Below are 16,359 nucleotides of genomic sequence, written 5' to 3'. Positions count from 1 at the left end.
CACCCCATTATTTATGGTTTTGTCGAGATTTCTTGCTCTAAGAGTTTGAGAGGTATGGCCTCAACACTAAGTTAAGGAGCAAAAAAAATAAATAAATAAAGATCTGTTTTCAGATGTGGCACTCCATACCTTCATGTTGTTGTGAGGAACCAAAAAATAGTTACTTCTCCAATCTGATGCTCCTCCCCAGAGCTCATAATTGTGATCCTAACACCTTATACCAGGTGATGCTGCCACCTTCGCCCCAACCTGGTTATACTACTGTATCTGAACAGAATATCTAACTTAAGTATATCAAAACGTAGCAAACTGTGGCTGCTGTAAGGTGCATACTTAACTAAAATGAACATGGTTCAAGGAGATGTAACATTTAACTCACACATTTTAAAGCATAAACATAGTGTCTGTTTTGTATTTGTTATAAACATCCAACATTGAGCTATTGGCAGTGTGTCATTATTAGAACAGATCTGAATATTTCAGATAAATTATGACAAGTCCTGCACCATTTCCATCAGCAAAGACATATCTGACTTGGAGAAAAAAAACATGTTCATCACTTGACTGGAGTTTCAGACTGAATGCCAGCAAGGATTGTGTGTGTGTGTGTGTGTGTGTGTGTGTGTGTGTGTGTGTGTGTGTGTGTGTGTGTGTGTGTGTGTGTATATATATATTTTTTTTTTTTGCATCTATATATATATATATATATATATATATATATATATATTTTTTTTTGCATCTATATATATATATATATATATATATATATATTTTTTTTTTTTTTGCATCTATATATATATATATATATATATATATATATATATATATATATGTGTAGGTTTACCTTCATATGGTTGAAGCACACATCTGCGATGGCAGATGTGCGAAAGGATGATTTCAAATATTCAGAATAATGACACCGAATTGCCGAATTCACAATTGAGTGAATACCAGTGTGCATTCGCTCATGTGAATTCAGGATTCTGAGTGCAGATCGCACTATACTGGGGATCAGAACATGTACCCCTTCCTACATTGTAGTGCGATCTTGGAGTTCGTGTATTAAATTAGCAGGGGGTGTGGAGGGCTGCAGGTGGGCTTGTGCAGCACTTTCTCTGTTTTCAGCATTCGAAAGTGCAGTTTCTGACCATGTGAGTTGGATATTTATCGGGCCGCATATATTATTTGTGGCCTTGTAAAGGGAAAGGGAAATATAGCAGTATTCTGTACTTTGCCTTCCCACATGCTATGACTACCATGGCTCAGTCCACTGAGCCACTTTACAGTTTATTGATAATTTCATAGGCTGTTTTGCATTGCACATATGCACCTTACATACAATGGGCAAATATACCAGCAATTTTATACATAATAACAAAGCAGAACAAAAATGTGCCTCTTCCCATATGTACTAAACTATCATTACTGAAATGAAATGTTCAGTAATGTGGCCCAGAAATAAAAAGCATTATGCATTATCATTGAGAGATGTTAATTTCATGGGATATCTGATTCATCTTTAGTGGAAATACTAAAATACAAGAAGTGCTGGTTACAGACGCATGACTGAGAAGAGACACCATCCAAGTGAATGAAGGTAAACTTATTCTGTTCCACTCCTTATTTCCTGTTTTTTCACAGATTGTCTCCTTTACTCTGATACCTCATGCCAGAAACATGCAAAGCCAATGCCTCTCTTATGTCTGACTCAGGGGAATGTCAACAGCAATATTGTCCTTCTGTGGCCTTAATTTTTTCCACCATTCTGATGAAATGTAAAAATTTTCCATACAGTTTTATTGACACTGGCATTTTCTACAATATTGCAAGGGTATTTATACATCAAGTAACTAAAATGTCAAAATATTCTTCAGTCCACTGGTGTCTATGCTATCATGGTCTTTTCTCATTTTACACTGGCATTGTTCACTGCAGTCTCTGTTTTACTGTTGCTAGGAGAGCTCCTGTCTGTTTTATATTATTTTGTATACTCATTAACTCCTGCTTCTGTAGGTTGGTGTTCCTTCTCTTTGATTTAACATGTGTATCTTTGACCTCTGCCACATGAGGTGATCTCTGAGGCTTCTTTGGATGACCAAAAAAAGGAAGCCAATCTGGTGGTCCCCTGCCATAAACAAACTTTACTACAAAAGGAAGAAACTTTTGCAGAAAAAAAGGAAAATCCCAGGATGCAAAAAACTCCCTTACTAGCCTCAGTAAGAAACTGAGATGCCTCATAAAATCCTCCAAAGCTAGTTACGAAAATAAAATTGCCAAAGATTCCAAAGACAACCACAAAGCATTCTATAACTATGTCAAGAATCTAAATGGCAATGCTCAGATCTGCTCTGAGATAAAACAGAATGGCATTAAATATACTGATCCGAAGGATATTGCCAATATCCTGGCAGATCGATTCAGTGCCAACTTCACCCCCCAAATGGCCCATCTCAATACCGGAAGATTGCCAAATTCCAGTAATAACGGCCACACAGGTACAAAATGCACTCTCTAAAGCCAAGAATACAGCATCCATGGGACCAGATGACATCCCGGGCTGTGTACTACATGGACTACAATATGAACTGGCACCTCACCTAAGTGTCATGTTTAATCATAGCCTCACCTCAGGTTTCGTGCCCACTGAGTGGCACAGAGCTACATTTATCCCAATCCACAAGGGGGGATCCACCTTGGATCCCGGAAACTACCATCCCATCAGTCTGACGAGCCTTATCTGCAAGGCCATGGAGCGTATTATCATGGAACTTATAAACAAAGACATTGGCAACCTTCAAACACTGGACCCCACCCAGTTTGGGTTTGTGAAGGGCCGATCTTGTCTCCTGAACATGATTGACTTCTTTGAATCAGTCTCCAGAGCCATGGACAAGGGTAAGGTGGTCCACACAGCCTATCTAGACCTTGCCAAGGCCTTTGGCACCATCCCCCACTCTGGAATCATAGATAAACTTACTAAGTTGGGCATTAATCCCCATGTCACCCAATGGGTTGCTAAATGGCTTACTGATAGAACCCACACTGTAAAAGTAGCCGACTCCAAATCCAGCTCCAGACAAGTGGAGTACCTCAGGGTTCAGTCCTGGGGCCGCTCTTGTTTGGCATCTACTTCTCTGAAGTACAGGTCAACACTAAGGGACTCTGGCTAACAAAGTTTGCAGATGACTGCAAACTGGGAGCCATTATTGAATCCCCAAATGATGTGGATACTCTACAAAAGGGCCTTACAGAAACAGATGCTTGGTGCCAGAGCCATGGGCTCAAGCTCAATGCCAAGAAATGTATTGTTATCCCCTTTGGGAAAAAACATGTATCCATGAATTACCATATAGGTGGCAGTACACTAAACACAGAAAGTGTGATAAGAGACTTAGGGACACAGGTGGACAGTGGTCTCACCTTTGATAACCATATTGCCACAACAGTCAGGAAATCCTTCTATGTGGCACACCTCATCACGAAGGGCTTTTCATCCAGAAAAAAGGAGGTCATTGTCCCACTGTACTCATCCCTCATTAGACCCATTATAGAATACAACACCCCATTTGGTATGTACCTCTCAAGACATCTGCAACAACTGGAAAGGCCTCAGAAATACCTCACTAAAAGAATCACAGGCCTAAAGCAGATGCCCTACGCTGACCACCTTAAAAAACTCCAGCTATACTCTGTCGCATATCGTCTACTCAGAGGCGATCTCTGCTTAACATACAAGGCCATGTCAAACCCAGAGCTGTTGGACATGCTTCACTTAAAGAAATCCCAATCCCTCAGAGCCACACGCTCCAGAGATCTAAACCTTGTCATCACAATAAACAAAACATGCTGGAGGGATAGGTTCCTGACAAAGAGACTCCCCAGACTCTGGAATAGATTGCCCATACATGTCAAGCAGAGTGCCTCTTTGGACCTCTTCAAGAGGAACCTTGACGATTGGATGGGAGAAAGGAAATTCACCCCAGGGATCACGTCAGTCGCCCTGCTAGATAGGGGTCCAGGAAAGTAAATAATGTGGGAAAAAATAGCCAGGGAATTGTTATGGCTAGGCTTGTATAGGCCCTAGGGCTGATAGCCTAGTACCAACCTATGAACCTATGAACCTATGAACTTATTGCTGTGTTAGCCAGTATGCTGTCCTCTTGCTGGGACATTTTTCCTAGCTGACAGTGTATATGAAGGTTCTTCTGCTCTACTCGACATATTTGTTTCCGACTCCATTTTCTTCTCCATTACAGCATGTACTAACCCCTTCAACATAGTTTAGTCTTTTATGCATTTTCTTTTCTATAACAGTGTTATTCATCTGCTATGTCTGTATTATCTCACCTTGTCTCAAGTTATTATCATTAGTATAGCTGGATAAACCACTGTCTCCTTCAAGAAACCTAGTCTGGGTTAATCTTCTCTTTAGATTGTCCACTTTGCGATGATCATATAAGTTTGCAGAGAAGCCCTACACAAATTTAATGAAGTTCATATCCCTGTAAATATATACATGTTTTTCTGCTTTTTCAGTAAATTGTATAAATACTTTTGGAGCTTTTCTCCTCGGGTCTCCACTGAAAATGGGCTTGAGCTCAGCTGGACCAACCTGGTTAACAAAGGTCAAATAAAAATAAATAAAGTAAAAGTAAAATATTTTATTAGTTGTGCTGGTAAAATGGTAGGTTTTTTCTGATGTAGGAAATGGATAATATTAAGAACATTTGCTGGTGTTGTTCAAAATACTTTCATGACCATTGTGGAGACTAAGGTCATGAAAAAAAGGTAATGATAAAAATATATCAAAAATATGGCTCAAAAGGCAATTTATATGTGGAGTAGATTAAAGGGACTGTACCACAAGTGACAAAGGTAGAATAGGGAAGGTGGGATAGGTAGGAAAAACTAGCATTGAAACGGGAGTGAGTTTATTAATGTAAAGGGGGAAAAGACAGGGAGACTATTGGGAAGGACAAAAATATAAAATTGCAAGAATGTCTATTGATTCCAATTTTTGTTAGGAAAGATGGCATTAAGTAGAAAAGGCTGATTGATTTATTCCAGATAGGTCTGTTCTGTGCAGTGCTTAGAGAGGAAAGACAACGTAAGAATTTTTATTTTGAGATGCTCCTTTGACCTCTAATTTAGGGCATGTTTTGTAAAAGTAATGCCGTATTGAAGTTATAAGTACAGATTGTTGTGTTGGAGGACTATAACTAGTAACTTTAATTCATAGGGGAAGGGGTAGTACTCCTGGTGGTAGGTTTTGCAGCAGGTAAGGAGATTGTAGTGATGAGAGAGCTGGATAATTTGGTTAAGGCAGAATAGCTACATAAAAGAGGGGTAATTCAAGGAACTATTGTTTTTATGTTGAGAAATAAGTCTTTCTGTGAGGGTGTAAAAAGATTAAAAGGCTTTATATGTGATTCTGGCAACTGGTATCTCATAAATGAAAAGAAAAGTTGCGGTGAAGTATTTACAGTCTGAAGAGAGAGAGTGAAAAAAGAGATATTGGAAAAGGAAATGAACCAGTACCTCTGCAAGCATGGAATGATCATATATCCTTAAATGAAAATTCCAACTTCTCCTACAGTTTAACTCAACTCTTAGGATGCTTTTCTCCCTACTCTATGGTTCCAGTATTGTGTAGGTGCCAGAAACCCACTGGTACTTTAATTCCAAGTCAAGAAAATTAAAGTTTTATAAAGGAAAAGAAAGACCATCCACTTTTTTAAACTTAACTTCTCACATAATGTCATAGGAATCTGTCTATGCCTGCATAACATACCACAGACAAAAAATATATAGTTTTCCCTGTCAGGCACTGCTGACAATCTTGTATGGGTAATTAATGCTGCTCATTTCAGGAGCACAGCAACTCCTGTAAAAAAAGACAGAGAGGTGTAAAACTGTTTTCCACTGCCTTTATTGCAGAGAGGAAGAGAACTTACACTGATATACAGCTGCTTCCAATGTAAGCATGCCTTTCATAGCAGAGTAGAGCAAATTAGATCAGTTGATGTTTCAAAGGCAGTTACCGCTTTTGACAAATTTCATAAACAGCGTCACAGTATTAAATGCTAAGCTTTAAATGTTTGTTTATACTGCTTTACATTTTAAGAAAACTTGAATGTATTACCAACTAGGTCTATGATATTTGGAGAAAAGTCAGAAAATATTTTTCTTGTAATTCTTGTAAAGTTTTAGCACATTAAACAAATTGTTGGGGGAGGGAACTGTCCATTATTTTTGGACTACGCAAATATACTTTGAACAAAGGCCTGCAATTTAGCAATTGTTTTGGTTGCAGCCATATAACTCCTTAGTATGCAGTAACATCATCCCTGAGACACACAAATGAGGGCCATTCAAGGAATAAAATAAGCAGTCCTGTTACAGAAGGTACACAAGATGACAGTGACAAACACTAATCTCATTATATGTCAATAGCATGGAAATAAACCCCTACTTACTTATGCCTAGCATGTCTCATATAAAGCAGACTTGAAATGGATTATGGGAGAGAAAGCTTGAAGATAAATTAGATCATTTTGATATGACAAACCCCACTGGCAGACATTTTGCAGATAATATATTAAAATTCTATAAGAAGCAGTCAGACTGATTTTTGAGATATTAAAATAGCCAGAGAAAAAAGACAGATTGAAAAAATAGATTTTTTGTTCTAAGGTGGAGTTTTCCTTTAAGAACCAGATAGAATGACGGTTTAATTGCTTTAAAACTTAAATTACAGAAGAGCACCAATTTCCAACTAGAAAAGAAATCTAACAGATTCAAATTTAAGACATAATTTCTGCAGGACAGCATTGTAATGTCTTTTGATTTTGGTTAGTAAAGTATTTTAAGCTGCAAGAATGTAAGATTTTCAGCTTTTCTAGAGCAAAAAAAAAAACGTTTATGAATAAAGACCCAGTGTGCTATAGATTTTGATGCTAAAGAGCAAATGTGAATAGTTTATCAGAAAACAATATAGCTATACATTCTAAATATGAGAAAAGAAAATGTTTAATTACCTTTAAAATTTTACTACAGTTATGTAGTAACCATAATTGTGACACTGCCAGCCCAGCTATCTGGAATGTTGTAAATAATCATATGTCATTTGCGAATATTAATGTGATTCATATGCTTGTCTTACAAATGTAAGAGAACTATATGTTATGTGTATATTAAACTACCGATGCAGAAGTATGTGTTGAACTGTATCTTATGTACTGAGCTTCAAGAATGTAACCATGGTGTACACTACTGGAAAAGAACAGAATGTTTTATGATTGTGTTTATCTCTCAGTTTCACTGAAGGAGACAGGATATCTAGAGGTAGAAGTTTCTTTCTATTGTCTTGAAACAGAAATAATTACTAGGTTTAAAATGTAATGTGTTTTTGTTGCTCTGTCACTTCCTACTAGCTGCAGAGAGACATGTACTTCTTACACAGAGATGCTAAAACTTCTTAGTTTCTGTTAGCTTGGGAACGGAAGGAAGATGACAGAGTGATGTCATCCAGCTGACCCAGGAGTAATGTTTTAATATTAATTTGGGAACTATCTCAGTGGCTGTGCATTTTGTATTTATCTTTGGACCTGAAAACATCTCACTCATGAGCACTTCTGCCTGTGTGTTGCTCTTTAAGTAAGATTTAGGCATAGTATGTCTTTTAGAGATAGATAGGACTGTAGTAAGATTAGTTTAGATGTTTTCTGTATTTACTTGACTGTCCTGCAATGTTATTTTAAAATATTTCCTGTTGATTCAAAACTCTGTAGTCACTATGCTGAGTTATTGAATATTGTCTTGTTTCTATATTTATTAAATATTTATTTTTTATTTTATAAATAAAAATAAATAAAATTGAATGTTGTCTTTTTCCTTTATTATTACATATATTTAAACCTTTTAATTGCGGCTGGTTTGTTTAGAGATATTTAAGCTCTTAGCGTACTTGCATATGTATCTGGTGACACTGGCCACTCCTAAATAGCATTGGTCACACTTACCAGTTGGATAATAGTAACATTACACAGTAGGATTGGACACCCTTTGGTAAGGGCCTTATAGTAGCCAATAAAGAGCTGGTTGGTGGCAGTGATAACTACCTTTTAGTCTGGGCAGAAGGGGGCATAGCTAGTAAACCTGTGCCAGCCTTCCCCAGGAGTGTCTGAGTGTTTGTATATAAATCAAATCTCAAAGTGTGTGTGTGTGTGTGTGTGTGTGTGTGTGTGTGTGTGTGTGTGTGTGTGTGTGTGTGTGTGTGTGTCAGCTACTTGGGCGGGGACATGAAGCACTGGTTGAACAGAGAGGGGTGGTGGAGGTTTTGGCTTGACCACTCAGCTGAGATCTTAACTCTATAGCTGTGCCAGTGGAGAGTCTTATTGGGGATCTGGAGAGAGGGAGAAAACATCCCCATACTGACTGTGATCTCTTTGTGCTCTTAAGGGAAATTGTATTTTACTGTGTGTATATTTGTCATCCTCCCAATGTGTACACCTCCCACTAGTGCTAGTGGTGAAGATTGAGGCCAGTGAAGGGGCATCACATATTAATTGTTGGCAGTGGTGGGATACCCACATAACATATTAATTGGGTGACAGTGGTGAGTTAACCACATCACATTTTGATTGGCTTGTAGTGGTGTAGATATCGAATTCCTGTAGCCTGTGTACAGTGGTTTGGAGAATATGAAAAAAAAGACTGTGACCCAAGGAAACTTCATATGATAAAAGCATTTAACAGGGAAACAAAAAGAAAATTAAAGTTCGGTTTTGAACAGAGGTAGGAAGAGAGAGGACATTTGAAAACTTTATGTGAAGTAGTACTGGATATTACAAAAGTATATGACAAAAGGGGTTTATGGACTGGTGGCTATGACTGTAATATTGTGTTAAAATGGAAAGAGAAAAAAATATACACATAACATACATAATAAATATGAAGGGTAACAGGAGTGTGGTAAAATATTGGGGACAACCCAAAATTTGTTTTGTGGAAAAGGACATTTGATAAGTAACTGTGACAAAAGAAAATGTTATAATCGTGGGTCAATTGGACATTTTGCAAAAAAAATTGAATTGAAGTGTTGTAAATGTAACAAAATTGGACTTTTATGGATGGATTGCAACAACAAAAGTAAGAATAAAGACAATGAAAAAAGAGAAGAAAGTGAACAAAGAGGTGAAATTTTAGAAGAAGTAGAAATAGAAGAAAAATGAGATGAGAAAAAATAATAAAGAGGACATAGAAGAAGGTTCTGAAATAAGTGATAAAGAAGACATAAATCAGGAAGTAATAAAAACAAGAATTGTGTTGGTAAAAGGGTAAAAGACAGAAAAAGAAAATTTAAAGGGATAATTGTGGCAGAAAAAAGAAAGGAAATGAATGAAAAATAATATATACAGTTAATGACTGAGGCGTTAGTGCAAATGTTAAGGTATTTCCTAACAGACACAAGGTCTGCTGTTTGATTCTCAACTTTGGGAGGGAAATTGGCTAGGTTGAGAATGGCCTGTTTTGAAAGCTAGCCTAGTAATTAGCTATGAACGTATGAAACCATTAATCAAAGGAAAAGGGAAAATGAAAATTTTAGAGTGCTTTCTGTTAATGTAAATAGTATTAAGACTATAGGAAGGAGAATAGGGATTTTGGAGTGGTATAATATATGTGATGTAGATGTAATTATATTAGAAGAGACAAGATTTTTAACAAATAAAGAAAGAACACAAATAGAAACTATGGGGAGGAAAGATAATCTGGAATTTGTTGAATGAGAGATATTCTACAGAAGTACAATAAAGATATTAGATGTAACTTTAGCAAAAATGGGAAGATTAACCACTGTAGATGTAAAATGGAAAGAACAAGTACAATGATTTAGAACATATGCTAATACTAAATGTAAAGAAATATTATTTCATCCGATTTTAGACTAAGTAGTGAATAATATGAATATTAAAATAACAGGAGATTTTATCTGTGATTTAAGAGACAAGGTTAAAAAGAAAGGAAATGATATAAGAAAAATGTTATAAGATGTGTTAGGTTAAAACTTTGGGACAAAAATTCATGGACTTATAAAAGGGATATCTATAGAACTGAAATAGATTATTTTATAGTATCAGAAAGTTTAGTTATAGGAGAAGGGGAGGTAGTTGAAACAGGATTTTCTGATCATCTTGCAATATTGCTATACATAAAGGAAAACCAAGGAATGTATAAAAATGGGCAAAGGCATACAACAGATAAATGAAGAAGAATGGAATGCCGAATGACAGAGATTAGTAATACAGTTATGGAAAGATCATATTACTATGAGAACATTTTATAAAAAGTAGTCTGAATGGTGGATGATTAAAGAAAAATGTAAAAAATGTTTTTACATTAGTAATTTGATGTGAGAAAAGTAGAGCAAGAAAAATATAAAAGAATGTATAATACGTTGGGAGATTTAGAACACAATGATAGAAAGTACTTTGACAAATAAGATTTATATGAAAGAAATCAAGAAAAAATACAATAATTTGTACATAAGCAGAGATAGTTTTACAAGGAAAAAGAGACTGAGTTACTTAAGCAGATTAGTGAAGGAAGATGTCAGTTTAATGGGAGAAATAAAAATGTAAAAGAAGAAATAGAAAGCACTCAGAAAACAATTGTGAATAGTATAGTACAGTATGTACAAGAAATGTTTAAAGAAAAAAAAGAAGGTAGTGAATAAAACATGGAAAGTAAAAAAAAGTTAACAGAAAAACAGAATAAAGAGTTAGAAAAGGAGATTTCTTTAAATGAGCTAATTAAAGTATTATAGATTTGGCTACAAGACCAGATGGAATAGGATAGGAATATAAGATTTTCTATTAATGGTTAAATGCAGGCTTTATGTATAAAGAATTATGTAGTTGAATACTTAAATTCATATATGACAGAAGGCAATTAAAACATTTAAGATCATTAGTATTGAGTTATAATGATTATAAGGTCTTTATGAAAATAATATAATACAAATATGATACCAAAATGGAAAACATTAGGGAAGATAGTATATATTGTGTAAAAACGGCAAAATAAGACCTTTCAAAAGTGGTAAAATAAAATTTAAACCACAAAATTAATTAACCACCGTAGTTGTGCACAGACAAAGAAAACAAAAATGGAGTTAGCATCGAGGTTTTTATTTATTGTGTTCATCCAACAAGGCTTCTTCAGAAAAAAAAACTCAAAAATGTTTAAGGAACAATACAAGAAAATAAAAAATACAAATGTATAATACATGAACACTAAGCTAAACCCCTGTTCTTAATAAATAGCATCACTTATATACCTTTGATCTCTTATTTAAAAAAAAAAACATTTTATATTAACAGAGTCATTTAACCCTGGATACCTACCTGCCTTTAACTTAATTTGCCCATTTGGCTTCTTTAACCTCTACTCTATTCCTAAAATTACTTCCCTTCAGTCTGATAAAACTAATTCAAGCACAGAAAGTAGAAACTCTTTGTATTTTCTGCATATTACAGAATGCTTATGTAAACCATTTTTTTCATCTTTTGTTTTAATAGAATACTGGTGCTCTTTTATTCTCTTTTCTAAGCTCCTTGCAGTCATTCCCACATAAAAGGCATTACAACCTGAACATAAACTTATATGCACCAAACCTCTTGTCTTACAAGTAAGCCTTCCTGGGACAGTTATAGTTTCATTAATGTACTCTAATGAAATGTATGGTCCTTCAGAAATAAACCTGCATGCAGAACAAAACCCACATTTGTAAGTTGCTTTGCCTTTAACTGTTACTGGTGCAAGAATTTTTGTACTGTATTTCTGTAATAAAACTTTAAGACTATCGGTTCTCCTTTATACAAACTTAGGGGTAATTCCAATAATAACTAAATCAAAATTACCTTCTAATATTTTCCAGTTTGTGCTTATGGCATCCCAGATGGCAAATCTATCAACTGACATTTCCAGGAAACAACCATTTGTCCTGTCTATGCTACCACCTTCATCTTCACTAATTCTATTACTTTTAACTTTAGAGAATGGTTTAAATAAAATGGGTTCTCACAGCAACTTTCTTTTAGGAATAATTTCATTGGGGGTTTCTAATAATATATCTTCCTTATAACCACGCTGAACAACGGAGAGCTTATAAACCTAACCTGTTCTTCAAATCTGATATAATTCGTAATCATCCCTGAGGCTCTGATAAACTGCCCTCTTGCAATATTTTTCTTAATAAAGTAAGGAAGACTACTATCATAATGGCGGTATTCATTTGAGAAAGTGTCTTTTCTGTAGACATAATTCTCAAATTTCTTGTTCTCTGTATCCCATTTGATGGTAACATCTAGAAAATTTACTTTTAATCCTAATACCTCCCAGGGTAAACTTTGAAAAATCCACCTCCTTATTGAGATGCTGCACAAGAATCATACATACTTCTGGAGTTCTGGTAACAATAAAAAACAAGACTGTCCATGAATATCTGAATATCTTATAGTACCTGATTTTACTACTTAATGTACTAGAGCTTGATATATAAGCTTCCCTCCATCCTAGCACCAAATTGGCAAAAGCAGGGGTGTGCAAAGTATGGCAGGTCAGTTCCTAGTGGTACTTTGGGATGTACTGTAAATTCACCATGCCTAGTATAGCCCAACAGTTTACATGTAAAAATAAAAGCTGCTAGCATATTAATTACCATAAAGTTAGAGTTGCAGCAAAATTCAGGACATATTTTGTCATTTTATCACTGTTTTTAAAATCTGCGGACAGCTATAGATGATGCAATTGTGAATATGTGTTGTATAATTTTGTAAAAGCAGCATACTTTATGCACAGGATTAGATCTCTAACAGTGACTAATCCCCTATTTTATTGTGTTTTTTCAGAAAGAAGTTTGTATTTAAAAGTGAGCACATTGCAACTGGTTTTGGAATAATGATTTCCATTCAGTGGTAGAAATTGACTGATTAGATTGTAAGTAGTTTGGATTCTGTTTGGATACTGCTACTTTGCACATTACTTTGAAGGCACTATTTATTTATTACTTTGAAAATTGAATACAAATTAACACAGTGTGAGGACTGGCTGTCTTAATGATGTGGGCTCTAAGTAACTGTTCTTAATAATTTTTTTCCAGTTTCCATTGATTCTATCCATGAGGTATGTGAAGGGAAGCAGTCAGAGATTTTCCAGCGCTTTGCAGATGGCAGCTTTGATCCCAATTGCTGCTTTAGTATCTACTATGGAGACCAGATGGCATCTTTGGATTTGGTCTCAAGCAATGGAGAAGAAGCACGGACATGGGTCACAGGGCTTAAGTACTTAATGGCTGGAATCAGTGATGAGGACAGTCTGTCCAAACGACAGCGAACACGAGACCAATATCCTTTATCTGTTTCACAAATGAGAGAAGAAAGAAAACTGCCTGCTGTGATTTTTCTTCCACACCAGCTTGACTGAGTGAGTTGGGTATCTTACAGACCAGCTTGACTGAGTGAGTTGGGTATCTCACAAACCTGAGGGAATCTGGTATGTTACAGACTAGCTTGACTGAGTGAATCAGGTATATTGCACAGACTGATATGATGAGTATGGCACCAGTAATTTAGGTAGGCTATATCTGGGGCCAGTCTATAAAGTCCTCTAGCTTTGTAAGTGTGGACAGTTAAGGATGCAATAAAAAGTAATTTGAGGTCTTATTGGTAACTAAATGTTCAAATTAAAACAACAATTTCCACCTAAGAAGATGCAAAAGGAAACTTTAATAAGCTGATTAATTGTGAAGGACTACACAGCTCTACAAAGTAAGTGAATGAGTAGACTGGTGATGTGACTGCTATAGTTCAAAGGATCAGTATCAGTCTTCAACCACCACATTGCCACTGTGGTCAGAAAGTCCTTCTATGTGGCACATCTCATTACCAAGGGTTCTGCATCCAGGAAGAAAAAGGTTATCATCTCTCTCTACTCTTCCCTCATTAGATCAGTCATTGAGTATAATGCCCCATTTGGCATGTACCTCACTAAACACCTGTAACAGCTGTAAAGGCCACAAACGTACCTCACAAAGAGGATCCTAGGCCTTAAACACATGCCCTACATGGACAAACTCAAAAATATCCAGCTTTTCTCTGTCTCATATCATCTGTTAAGAGGTGATCTCTGCTTGACTTACAAAGCCATGTCTGACCCATCCCTGTTAGAAATGTTACACCTAAAGAAATCCCAAACCCTCTGCACCCCACTCTCCAGGGACCTCATCCTCATTACCACAATCAACAGAACATGCTGGAAGGACAGGTTCATAAACCAGAGACTGCCGATGCTATGGAATAGACTTCCCATACATATCAAGCAGAGCACCTCACTGGCCCTATTCAAGAGAAATCTTGATGAGTGGATGGGAAGTAGAAAGTTCACCCTGGGGATCACTCCAGTGGCTCTATTTGAAAGAGGCACAAGGAACTAATGGCGACATGATGCCAGGCCATTTCTATCGGCTAGGCTTGTAAAGGCTCTAGGGCTGTTGGCCTAGTACAGACCTATGAACCTCTGTCAGTGGCAGTTAGCATTAGCTGCAGTGCTCCTTCCCCCTTCCATCCATGGTTGACACCCCCCTCAATTTTAAAGTTACACTAGAAAGGTAGTGGTTTTGAATTGTAGTCAGCCTTGGCAAGTTCATTCCTTGTATTTCTCTCATTCTGTTTACAGGTGACCAGGAGTTAACTAGAGCATGCCAGTATAAAATCCATGTTATTTGGCTAACCTAAGTCAAGATAAGCAGCTGCTCCTGGTAGGAAAGTCATGTTTATGCAGTCACTATAAAACATGGTACCTCAGCATACCTGTTCATTTATTTCTTAATGGGTAACAAATGGTCCTTCCCTTACCCTTTTCACACACGAACTGTGCCAAATAATTCCAGTATAAATATGTAGACAGTTTTGAGTAGAATATCAACCAGCATATTTGGCATATTTATGCAAACTGTGTAGAAAATGGAGTACCTAGAGAAAACTTGTACAAGCAGGAAAACTTGTACAAGCAGAAAGAAACAATCTCCATGAAGAGTGACTGGAGGTCAAACCTGAACCTGTCTGCATTTAATGTTGCTGCCTCAAAGTTTAGTTCTAATCAGGGATGTTTTCTGTGTGGAGTCTATATGTCTTCCCTCTGCCTGTGTAAGTTTATACTTAGTGCACTGGTTTCTGCCTACATACCAAAGACATAATGTAGGCAAAGTGTCTACCATACAAATTGTCCATAGGCTTTCAGGCCATTTGTGAATGGGTCAGCATGTCATAGACTAGCATTCTGTACAGAATGAGTTTCTTTGCCATGTGTCCACTAACTGCCAAGATTAGCTTTGGTTCCTCCATGACCCTAAATTGAATTAGATAGATGATAGGTAAATAAATAGTCTGGAGTGTGTAGTGGAGTAACGAGCAAAGCGGACTTGGGACTGTCTGTCTCTGAATTGCTGTCCATTTTTTCACTACTGCTGTCCATTTGGTGGAAGAACAGGCATTTTGTATACTAAAAACTAAAGTGTATGAGCGAAAATAAAAGCTGAACGTAGACATTAATACCTCATGAAAGTTACATGTGAAATGAAGTCTAAGCTGAATAAACTAAATCCACAGACACCCTTGAGTTTTCTTGTATTTTCCTAGTACTTGCATTTTCTTTGGATAGAGTTTAGTTGCATCACTCTTATGGAAATTCAAGTCAATTAAAGCCAAACCCATCACCCTGGCAGTTAATTTTTTTCTTCTTTTTTATGTTGGACAAGGCTGTCTGCACACACTTAACTTGGATAACAAGCTCCAAGATAATAAATATATATATATATATATATATATATATATATATATATATATATATATATATATATATTCAGTTTCTTATTGAAAATGTAGCATAAAACCACTTCTCCTTGTCTTTTCTTCTATCTTTTCTGGTTGAAGAAAAATTAAAGGTTTAGGAAAAGTTTGCTTTATACAGTGACTTATGGTAAAAAGGATATCTATGATTTCCTTGCTAAGACTGATTCATAGTTTCCTTTCTGTATAAAATTGATTGGTTAATGTAAACTGAATGAAAAAATATTTTAATAACTTTTATTGACAGAAAACATCTTATCTGGGTTACTAAATTAACCTTGAGCTTGTATTAAAACTTGATTTGAAAATGGTAATGGAGTCTGAGAAATGAATAATACAACATTTTCAGCTCAGTATATAATAGATACATTTCTAACAGGTTCAGTAGATGAGCTCAGAGATTTACAGCAATGAGTACTTCGTTATTTTTCATTGATTTACAAAGGGTTTT

At 36.0% G+C, this 16,359-nt stretch overlaps 1 protein-coding gene across 3 annotated transcripts in view; it reads left to right on the top strand.

Moving 5' to 3' along the window:
• Positions 1–16,359, top strand: part of PLCH2 (phospholipase C eta 2) — a 1,923,638-nt gene that overhangs the window by 817,660 nt on the left and 1,089,619 nt on the right. For all 3 annotated transcript variants that reach the window (XM_044062990.1, XM_044062992.1, XM_044062991.1), the window contains exon 3: positions 13,163–13,406. In XM_044062990.1, the coding sequence (XP_043918925.1) occupies positions 13,163–13,406 (244 nt within the window). The remainder of the gene's footprint in view (positions 1–13,162; positions 13,407–16,359) is intronic.

Source organism: Protopterus annectens, chromosome 2.part1 (genome assembly GCF_019279795.1).
Source record: "Protopterus annectens isolate FY-2018-M chromosome 2.part1, PAN1.0, whole genome shotgun sequence".
In the NCBI taxonomy this organism is placed as follows: domain Eukaryota; kingdom Metazoa; phylum Chordata; order Ceratodontiformes; family Protopteridae; genus Protopterus; species Protopterus annectens.
This window is presented reverse-complemented; position numbering and strand designations above follow the sequence as displayed.